The sequence below is a fragment of the Eleutherodactylus coqui genome, chromosome 5, assembly GCF_035609145.1.
Source record: "Eleutherodactylus coqui strain aEleCoq1 chromosome 5, aEleCoq1.hap1, whole genome shotgun sequence".
Classification (NCBI taxonomy): Eukaryota; Metazoa; Chordata; class Amphibia; order Anura; family Eleutherodactylidae; genus Eleutherodactylus; species Eleutherodactylus coqui.
This window is the reverse complement of record NC_089841.1, coordinates 54,959,157-54,970,828: the sequence shown is the minus strand read 5'-3', so window position 1 is coordinate 54,970,828 and position 11,672 is coordinate 54,959,157. Positions and strand designations below refer to the sequence as shown.

General features: G+C 40.9%; 1 protein-coding gene across 13 annotated transcripts in view; it reads right to left on the bottom strand.

Annotated features, from left to right (window-relative positions):
* Window positions 1-8,572: 8,572 nt before the first annotated feature.
* The window catches only part of NEDD4L (NEDD4 like E3 ubiquitin protein ligase), a 353,635-nt gene continuing 350,535 nt past the window's right edge, over window positions 8,573-11,672 (bottom strand). For all 13 annotated transcript variants that reach the window (XM_066602536.1, XM_066602537.1, XM_066602539.1 and 10 more), the window contains one exon: window positions 8,573-10,026. In XM_066602536.1, coding sequence (XP_066458633.1) covers window positions 9,924-10,026 — 103 coding nt within the window. In that variant the 3' untranslated portion in view covers window positions 8,573-9,923. The remainder of the gene's footprint in view (window positions 10,027-11,672) is intronic.

Here is an 11,672-nt window from a genome sequence, read left to right as displayed (position 1 = left end):
CCAGCAACATAATGATAGGTGTTCTGACTCCCTTTGACATTTGTGTAATGTAAGTCTAAGAATAGAAAATTCAACTGTAAGCCCCTTAGTTGAGGTACCAATGAAGGTAATGCAGAGGTGATTAATCATGAAGAATTCACCACCTAAAAAGTACAGGCTGTAATAAGTATGAAAACTTTATCCACCCATGTATAGATTGAAGTTTCACCAGTTGTAAATTTGGTGGGACATCTACCACTCTAACGAATTGGCTATGAGTTGCTGCCACAAATGGAAGATCCAACCTTAGGTCGTTTTATGACAAAAAGGGCTGTTGGTTAAGGTACCTCAATTCTTAACTATGGCCAGTACAATATATGAACATTTTAAAACATGTAGTCATTGTAATTTTCTATAAAGACCGCCAGCATTATATGAGTGCCAGACAGAAGGGATCAATAACATTTCTCCGATTTTACCCATATTTACTTATACTTCCTTCTTTTATGGGGATGGAGGGATTGGATGTTCACAGTAGGATGAAATGGACACCCATGTAATGCTCCCTGCTATCAGAAATCCATTAGTCATGCTTTCTGTATTTCCAGATAAGCTAAGCAGACTTTGAACCCCCTATTGGTTAATACATAGTCTAAGTTGAAAGAGTGAGAGGGCAGATAAGGCGGGTCAGGGTCCTCTGCCATGACATTCATTGCTTGAAAATGGGATGACATGATAATGTTTCAGGATTTTACGATTATAGGGCTTTGCTGGAATCTTAAAAATTGGTCATGAGCAGAAAAAGTTAAAGAAATAACCTATACTCACTAGTAGTGTCGAGTGAATCGAACTAGTAGAGCCCCATTCTGAGTCAGATTTTGTTAACACTTCGGTTTGGAGCGTAACCAAACTAAGTATTTGCAACGCTCTACCGGAAAGAGGGTTTAACTGGTTCAGTTCGCTCAACACTATCCTACAAGGCCTTTATGGCTCCTAGATAGTGTTACACAGCAGTTTTAGGGAGTTAGGTGAACTCCTGGTTTGGTTTTAAGTCATTCAAAATGAACTGAATGTTTTGCAAAAATGTGCTGAGCCAACCGAACCAAACTTTTCAAAAGTTATGCACAGCTCCAGTGGTCCCCACCATACTTCCAGCAATGGCGGCTTTCTGCTTCTGCTCATAAAAAAGGGGGCCCTAAGTGGGAAAATATTTTCTAACAGGGAATATAGGCACTGTCATCTTTCAGTGCTGGGGCCCCGAGTTCCAATCCAACCAGGGACAACATTCTGCATGGACTTTGCATGAGTTTCCTCCACAGATTCCAAAAACACACAGTAGTGCTAAGTTAACTGGCTTCTTATAAAATTGGACCTTCTCCATATGTACATTATATACACACACAAGGGTCCTTATTTCAGAATTATTTTATTAAATATTCAGCAATAGGCATGATTTCATTACAACACCTTCATTTTTTTTGTTTCAACATAGATCGCTTTCCATGAGGGAAGCCGTTAGTCATCAGTTTATCAAATCCATTTATAAAGCTATAATAACTGTTAAACAAGCAGTATACATAAGCCATACATTATATATGCTATACAGTCATAAGGTACTGAGCGGCCGTCAGGTACATAAGTTACGCCCGCCAGAAGATTGTGTTTTTTTGACCCCCTCTCATAATAAATACATATGAAACAGTATAGAATTGGAGAGACATCTCAGATCTATTAAAGGCATCGTCTTGTACAGTATTTGGAATGTTTCATATCCTATACATTTGGAAGGAAAAAGACTGAAATTTACTAAAAAATATATTTGGCAAATACATTCCCTTCATAAGGACTAGAGAAAATACAAGATGTAAGGATGACATTCAGAGTAGAAAAGCAAGCAGAACATTTCCAAGAAGTTAACCCAATTGATGATGATGACTATTGATAGTACTGTAGAAAGGCGCCATCCTGCCACTTTGTATTAGTAATCTCCCTCTTAATACCTACAAAACATCTTCTTATGGATACATTTAAATTTGCAATTTTATTTGTGTGGACTTCTTAATGTACAAAAAGATACAAAAATACCACATGGGGGGTGGGGGTAGTGTTACCCACTGGTAACCCATATAGTTCATGACATTCGTAAAACTATATTTAAATTACAAAGACTTTTTTCTTCATTAAACTGTAAAACTGTATTTATAAAGAGATACCCTATTGAGTGTTTAGTTGTAGATTGCACAAAGTTTTGCCCGCTTCTTTGAGATGGAGGTACATAGTATTAGTAACATTATTAAAGGATTAGAGAAACATGGCTGCTGTATTCCAAAAACAGCACCATATCCTTTCCACAGGGGCTGTCTGGTATTGTAGTTCAGCCCCATTCAATGTACAGTAGCAAAACTGCAATACCAAAAACACCCTGAGGAAAGGCATGGCGCGATTTTTGGTAGCAAGTAGCTATATTACTCTAATCCTGACCTGACCTTTAAAAGGGTTATCCAGCAAAACTTTTTGAAAGCTGCTCATTAGGCTGTAAAAACATAATAAGTTGTACTCTCCCCAGTTGATCTCCTGCAGCTCGAGTTCCGACTGTGTCTGGGCCTCTGCTACTACTCACTTTTCTTCTGCAGTGATGATGTCACCAGGGACATGTGACCACTGCAGGCAATCACTGACTTACTTTAGTTGGTGATTAGTTGTAGTGGTCACATGTCCCTATTTCAGTGACATCATCGCTGCTTCAGCAGGAAGTAGATGGCAGTGGGAGACTGGGCACCATGAGAATGGAAGTGGTGGCGGATCTGGTAAGGCGAGTATACTTTCTTCTTTTTTTGCTGGATAACGCCTTTACATTAGCTGGCTACAAATGTGACATTTTCCATGAAGGATCCGGTTTTTAGGTTTTCTGACATAAAATTGGGGTTTAAACAACCCAAAAATATAAACGTTCTAACAAAGTGACTTATCCGATTCTATGAATTTTTCCGCCATGCTCCCCCGCTTCTTATTGGGAGAGCGGCATAATGATGTGACGCCTGTATTAGCATAACATAATCATACAACTAATACACAAACAGCACTGTTATTGCCATAATGACATCATTGAGGGATATAATGATTGGCCACCAGAGTCAGGTGATGTCACCACAGACAAATTGGTGTTCGAGCAGAGTGGATTAGGACAGGTAAGTATATAGGAAGGTTTTTACTGTTATATTTTGGGTCAAATATACCCTATTTAATAGTCAGAAAACCCTTTATCGTCCCGACCAATGGAAATATCAATGCTTCCCAATACCTCAGTGTTTACAAAACTATTATTGATGCACCCAGCATAGGGGTATATAGCACCCTTCCCAATAGTGAAAAGTAACAGCACTTTTGGATTAGTGTGGTGAATCATTGCAGCTATTGGATCATTGGAGCTATGGCCAGCTTAAGAGGGCATGAAGAGTGTGAGCTCTATCGACTAGAACGTCAATCGAGGACAGTGATGCACTGGAGGAGTCAGCGATATCAAGCAGTAAAAAATAAATATACTTTTTACATCATTTCCAATTTCCAAATACAAAATAAAAATTTACACTGTATTGGTAAGAAAGTTTAGAAACGCAAATTTTAAACTGTACATATAGTTTATACGCAACATCTAGAATATGGATCAGATTTTTAAAATTCATTTATGTTTTTTTTTGGGTGTGACAAAATAAGTCTAAATGTTAGAGACCATGACTTAAAAGTTACTGGTGAAAGTTGAGTTGAGCTGGAATACGAGACGCACCTTATCGGACACGTGGTATTGTTTCTGGAAGAAATCAGCCATGTTTTTCTAATCCTGGACAACCCCTTTAAAGGGAAGCCATCATGTTAAAAATACAGTCCAATCGGCAAGCACCAAATATTAGAGCAGGAGGAGCCGAGAAGATCGATATATAGTTATCCGGGAAAAGATTCAATCTAGATACGTAGTAAATTAGATAATCAAAGCTCTGATCTTTCTGAGCTTAGGAGTCAAGTGGGAGGTCCTACTCAGTGATGAACTGCTATCTATCAACAAACTCATACAAGGAAGGCTGTCAATCGCTAATAGGGCCGCCCACTGGACTCCTAAGCTAATAATTACAAATATTTTCCCATAAAACTATATATCAATCTATTTGGCTCCTCCTACTCTAACATACTACCTGCATATTGAAAAGGTCCCTTTAAAGGGGTTTACTGGGACTAACGTATAGCCTCAGGATAGGTTATCAATATCAGATCAGTGGCAATCAGCTGTCTGAAGTGAGCACTGCTTTTATGTCTATGCACAGCGCTGTACGTTGCATAGAGGCCATGCCAGATATTGAAGCTCAGTCCCATTTATTTATATTACCCTGTTATCATTATTACACCAGGCTTCAAGATGGCTGCCTCCATGTTGTGAATATGAAAAGCTGGCTTCTTGAAGGTTCACCAAATTAAACAAAAATAATTAAACAAAAAATGTCTTAATAATGTAGACAAGTCAGATATAAAAATTTTTTCTCACTTTCGAGCAGCTATTATTGGAACCCAATTTAAAGGAAGATGAAACTCTAGATGGTTATTAATCCCTGTGGCATGCTCCGCCCGTCAACCCCCTACTAGGCATAGTGTCAGTCTTACTTGGAGTTTTCATTTCATTAAATTTTGTAAAAAAATTTACTTTAAAAAAAAAAAAAAAAAAAAAGAAAAAAAAACTAATTTCACCCATTTTCAGAAAGTTTTTTTTTCTTATTTCCTATATAGACAGTGTTCCCATACGCCTGACCCTCACAATTTTTTTCCTTTTCTGGCACTGTAGTGAAAGGCCAGAAGGAAATGGATGCCGGAAGTGAATCCACGGTTTTCTATGGGATAGTTCATGGCATCTGCCGCATCAGTTTTGATGCTGGATGCCTAACTGCGCCGGACAGAAAAATATTGCATGTTGCAGTTTTCTGCCCAGCTGTGGATGTTGGACCAATGCAAAATGTGCACCAAAGTGGCATCAGTTGTGTCCAATTCTGGCATGGGAATACTGGTTGGACGCAAATTATAGATGGAAACCCAGCCATAGTGAATGAAATTGGGCCAAGAGGACACTTTTTCCAAATTTTGTAAAATAAACCCCAAATTCTCAACTAGTACAGAACAGAGTACAGAAAAGATGCAATAAAAAAACTGTAATGTGTGAAAAAGCTCTATGAAATGTGTCCCTGGTGAAACCAATTGCACTTCATTATCCGGTAGTAATGTATATGTCATGTGATCATTCGTGTAAGCATCAAATGCATTTTGAGCCGGTGGAAAATCGGAATGTCAACCAAGGGCATGGATTAAGGCTATTTTCACACGGCAGAATTTGACGCAGATGTCTCTCGTAAAGTCACACATATTTTTGCCACAGATCTGCATGTGGATTTAGCCCCATCACTGGGTAAATATGCACATGGAATTTCCAACATGGATCCGCATGGGATAAAATGGAAATTCTCCATGTGGATGTTGACCATTGATAGGGCTAAATCCACATACAGATCTGCGGCAGGATAGCCACTGATTTCTGCCACGGTTTTACAGGTAGAATGTTGAATACCACCATGTGAACATACTCTCGGGGCGCTACTAATAGAGTGTCGTCAGTGGTCATGATTTGCAGCCAACTGTTGGGCTGCACTTGCATGGTCAATCCGTCAATTACCTGCAAATCAAGTATTAAGGAGTAATGACCCCTCCACTCTCCTCCTGGTCTACGATTGGCTATGCCAGGTCTAAACAATCTTTCACCTGGCATGGGCATCTGTTCCTGATCCTTCACTGGGCCACCTATGTATTCACGCAATAAAGAAACCTCCAAAGTCTAATCCTCAACACTGGCAGACCATACATCCTCCCATAATTTGTTTTCATTCCCCCAACTGGCAGTTCTGTAGGGACCATGTTATATAGTCTACATAGCTGTGTGGATCTACTGCGTGAACATGGATTTTAGGAGTCCCCTTTGAATAAATTGGAATGCCAGCAATAAGCCTCTTTATTCGACTAACCTCACTGATGTGAAACCCAAGGACATCCCATATTCCCAAGAGAGCAGCCAAGGTGGGGCCTACTCAATAATGTCCATGGTTTATGAAAGAGATGTTCAATGGAAATGTTAAGGCGTCCCTATACTAATGCACTGAAAAAATATATACTACAAATCCCAGGCAACTATTTGAACTTAAGATCTCTGCAGGCAGTCTTGAGTGAAAACCTTCATTGTCTATTTCCAGAGGCTGACAATCTACATTGTCTATGTGATCACCGCACAAGACAGAATGAGGCACAGACTTATGGTATGTGAGCATTACATGAAGGCTGAGTGATAACCTATATGGACAGTATTATAGCTCTTACATGGGTTATCACTTGGCTTTCGCAGCTACACAATGCTGCTAACAGCAGGTTGTGATTTCCCTCAAGGTCATCCAGCAACTTCTGGTGTGGAGCTTACTTGCCCCCATTGATGAACATGTTGTGTCACAGCCTTCAGCTTTAAAGGGATAGCATGATGATCATGGGCAGATCTGGTGGGTCAACCCGTTGTTATGGAACCATTCCAAGTTACCAATGCTGCCAGTAACAAATCCTTCCAAGACCGTCAAGAGTTGAACTGGCCTATTATGGGACTATAGGATCTCCTGGTGGGCCCAGGCTCTGACGTAAAGGGTTCTGAAATAGCAAGGACAAGAAGATTCAATAATAGATGACCCCATCTGGTGGTGTCAATCAACTTTGAGAATTTAACAGGAACCTTTGGGTCCTTATATTTGATATAGTCTGTGCGGGCAATGATAGGTGCATTCTGTAAAGTGGGCACTGGATCATTTTTTCTAGTAGGCTCCGGAAACTCAATCTAAGTTCAGGTGGCTCTGTATTACCACAAACATTAGCATCTCTTATGTTCCCTATGATGGTGAATACTAAGCCTGGGCAATGCAGTGAAAATGGAGCAGTCCGCTTCCTGCAGAAATCAGCTCAATGCCTGGCAAACAACTAATCATTGGGAATCTTGAATGGTGAACCCTCAACAATCTGCTATTAATGGCCTATCCTACGAATACCACATAACAATGATAAAAGATCTGGGGTCAAGAAGATGATGTGCAGTACCAACTAGAAGTAAATGCCCCTTTTATTGACCACTCTAGGGAGAGACTTTTTCTCCTTGGCTATAAAACCTTCATATCCACCGGCCCAAAAAGTTGAGAAAAAAAAAATAACCCTAAAAATTCACATAATCAGCGAGACCACAGAAGAACGGCTCTTCATGTTGACCACTATGTAGCCTATTTACAAGTGCTGTATACAAGCTCTTGCCAAAATTTCCATTCCATTATCAGAACTCAAGGTGGGTGTTCTTGAAGAACATGAGAACTGTAGATTTAGAAGCAAAGAAACTTTCTGACATGCATCATAATGAGGTGGACTCTGCATGGACCACCATACAGTGCAGCATGAAGTATATCAGGAGGTTTTCAGCACATGTGAAACAGCACAGAATGTAATATTGAGTTACAGGATTGACGCTTACTCTAAAGTAATAGGCCTGGTGCCAATTTAGATGTCCATGAGATCCCCTTGTCCACCACCGGACACTTTTTTAGTTGAGTAAAGTCCAGATCATGGAAGCCGCCTATTTAATTCATTCTACACCAACCGCTCTTTGATTGACATCATGCATGTCATCCACAGGCCGGCTGACATCTTGCACTGCTGCTGAGGACCAATGCATGCACGGTTTCTTTTGCTCTGTTGGTAGACGCATCACGTTCTGCGCATGTGCCAGTCCATAGATCTCTACCTGGAAAGTCATCCGTGTCAATCATAGGAAGAGGGACAAGCTTAGAGTGAATTTAAAGTGGTGGCTTGCATGGTCTGGACATGCCTAGTGGATTGCCGAGACCCAATCATTGCACAGGATTGAAGCTTTGGAAACTACTCTTCCCAAAGGTATGCAGGACTACTGGGATAGTATTTCAGTGTGAAAGTGTTTTGAGAATGGTTCAGTAGGGCGAAACCTGGTGACAGGATCCCTTAAAAATATAAGCCCATATATTGCTGCATTCCAAATTCTGCTAGCTTCTGAGCTCACAAATTTCAGCAGTGATCTGCTTGTTCAGTGTCTGTATAGCACTTGATTTGGATTAACATATAGGATATATAGTATTTACAAAGTGGCTCAACTTCTTTCAATAGGTAATGGGGTGAATTAGTTAAGACCAATATTTCATATGCAGGTTCTTAATTTGAAGCCTTCCGAAGGAAAATGCACTAAACATATTAAAGGATTGTCCAGTTGTAAAATATTGATGGCCTATCGTTAGAATAGGTCATTAATAGTAGATCAATGGGACTACATTGCCGGAATCACCACTGATCAGCTGTTTGCCAGGTCGATGCACTAAGCATATTTCTGAAGGAAGCAGACAGCTCCGTTCTCACTGCAGTGGCCAGACTTGGTATTACAGGCAAAGTTCTCATTCATTGCAATGGGAACTTTACCTTCAATACTAAGCTTGGCCACTGTAGTGGGAATGGAGCTGTCTGCTTCCTTTAGGAATCGGCTTAGTGCATCAAACAGTTGCTTGCAAACAATCATTGGGAACCCTCAACAATTCACTATTGATGGCCCATCCTAAGGATACGCCATCAGTAGTCTAGTGCTGGACAACCCCTTTAATAAGCGCAAGCCTTTTAATCCTTTTGGCGCATCTTCGATTATCCACGCTTCAAAAACTGCAATCGATGCCAGCATTGTGTCAACCAGCTGCTGGCATTTTTCATAGTAAATCTGTCAAACCACTTTTACTCCACCCAATTTTCAAAAGTATCCAGCATGACAAATTGAAAAAAGTCACTAATTTTTGTGCAAAAAAAAGGCATGCACCAAAATTTGCAACTTTTTTTTTTCAACAGCAGAAAAACTGGTGCAAATGCATCGATAACTTCCAGCCCAATAATTTGTACAGTACTGTATAACCAGTACAACGGGTTCACAAACTTCAGTGTCACTCATCAGGGATTACGAGAGAGAAAATATGGTTAAAAAAAAACAAAAAAACAAAGTATCACATATGAATGAGAAATAGTACAGTGCAACCAGTTGTGATGAGACCCAGATCCAAGATGGCCGCATAAAGAACTTAAAAGAAAAAAGTGGCTCTTGGGAAGTTTTTCTTTTTCCGTGTATACAGCTTTAATTATAATGAAGTAAAATTTGAAATCAGGTCTAAGTGATTCTTAAAAAGTAAACATGGTTGTAATACTATACCTTCGAAGTGATTCGCTCCATTCATTGCTATTAGAAAGTTTGCAAAATACGAAAAATTTAAAGGGCTGGCACCACATAAATAGAGAAAAGTCCTCCTGAAATGTAATTTAAGTATACAATGAACAGCTTGTGATTGCCGTAGAGATCGGAGAAGTACCATCCACAGTCTATCGCTCAAGACGCCTGCACTGAAGAAGCTGCACTGCAGAACCAGCGCCAGGGGCTCTTTAATCAATGACCAGAAATTGGTTCAACAATTGGCACAGTGTTGCCTCGGCCTGCGCCCGAGTTAAAAATTGTACCATCTTACCAGCAAAATCTCATCCTATAAAGAAGCCATCGCTTTCCATTTACACCGGCAGGCAAAGTAAAAAGTGTAGCAATCATGAAACAAGAGTGATCCGACTTTGCTACGTAAACTGACACAATGTATCAAATGGCACAATCGGCGCCACCTTTAGTCCTTTTTCTTTCCTTTTTTGTTTTTATTTTCTTATCTTCTATTAGAGTCCTTTTTTTAAAAATGCTCTTTTTTTCCAGCACTGGTAATGTCCATTTCATAGGTTTTCAAGCGAAAAATGCATTTTGATAAAAGGTGGAAAAAAAGAGGGAGCCCCCTCCCTCCCTAATCGACGCCTTCGAATCCCTGAGCGTTCTCCACCGCCATGAGTAGCTTCTCTCGTAAATCTTCAAATGAGTCGTAAGGAGGTAAATCTAGACGGTTAAAGCTGGAAGACATGGAAAAAAAAAAATCAATTACTTAAGAGTAATGAAAATCAATGACGAGGATGATGGAGTCAGAAAGTGAAACATTTAGAAGGCGGCTCTGTGTGAAGTTGGATTGACAAACGGAACATCTCTTCTTATTAGGTTACACGGCGCAGTGATTACTTATAACCTGTAGATGTCAGTGTTGTACAGGTTTTTAGTACAATCTTCCCTACAACCCCACAGCACCACCTCCAGGTTGGAAAGGGAATAGCACCCGAGGAAGAGAGTTTAACAATTTGTTTTGTCCAGTAGTTATGAATTTACTGTATTTACGACGACTAAGGAGGGCAGGGAGAAGCTTTTGGATTGTATTCCTAGACATATCCAAGGCTAATACGCAGGTTTTTCTAATGATTTTTTTATTCCCGTCAACACAGAATGGGGTTCTTTGTAAGAGAAAAAAAACTAAAGAAAATAAATCTGGGTACTCATTTTACCAACCTCGGAGGGATGGAAGGCTGAGTCAACCTTGAGACGGCTATCTGAACCATGCGGGGATTGAACCTGCAACCTTCAGGTCGTGAGCGAGAGCTTAGGACTGCACTCTGCTGCCTTAACACTCTGCACTTCACAAGGCTATGGAACTCTTAACTACTTAGCATAGGTGGTAAAAGTCTGGTCGGTGGGGGTCATCGCTAAGAACTCCACTAATGCCAAGAACGGGGGTCTCATTGTCCCCCTCCCTGTGGACTTGCTTCACCCCAACGTATTGAGGAGGAGATTCAATGGAGTGGCGGTCACACATGCAAGACGCCATTCCATTCATTTTCAACAGGGCTGACGGAGATAGCCGAGCTCTTGTTCTCACTCATGTCCATCAGCCCTTGTGTGGCCACCACTGCGTGCAATCACCGCCGCACTGTGGGTGGCTGCATCGATCCTGCAATCATGAACAGAGGAGGACATAGGACTCCCATTGTCAGAATTGGTGGGGGTCCCAGCGATGAGACCTCTAATCACCAGACTTTTATCACTTATCCTGTGGATAGGTGATAAAAGTCGTATTTGGGAGAATTCCTTTAAATGAGTTCCCAGTTTTGTGCAAAGCTGTCCCTTTACAGTGCTCATCATGAAAGAATTCTGGAGCAACTTTTGTCAGCATTCTGTGTAGTCCAATCCTCTGTTGTTCTTCCTGGAAATTAACGGGTGTTACCAGTTGAGGGTGTGTCCCAGCACACACTTACATTATCCAAGCAGTGTTGCCAGTATCAGTCTGTGTATGGATGCACCTCTTTGACAACAACTTGTTATATAAGCAATACAGGTTTCCATTCAATGATAGAAGCGGAGATCTTGTAAATGGAAGAGTATCTTAGTAAGTTGCGCTATTTACATAAAACTAGAAACATGAAACACTGCCATCACCTTGTTATGGGGCTCCAAGGTGAGGAGACAGGTGGTCTGGGGAGTGGTGTCTCATACTGGGCACCCAATCAGGCGCTGTCGTTCCCCCCCCCCCCCCCCCAATACTCAGCCAGCGCTCCCTTCAGTCTGACATCACTGTGCGTGGGGGAAGTGACCCCACAGTGACGAGAAGAGGGGGACAAAAGTTTTGTGTGTTCAGCTGTGAGACTCCCACCGATCATAGAGTTACCCCCTATCT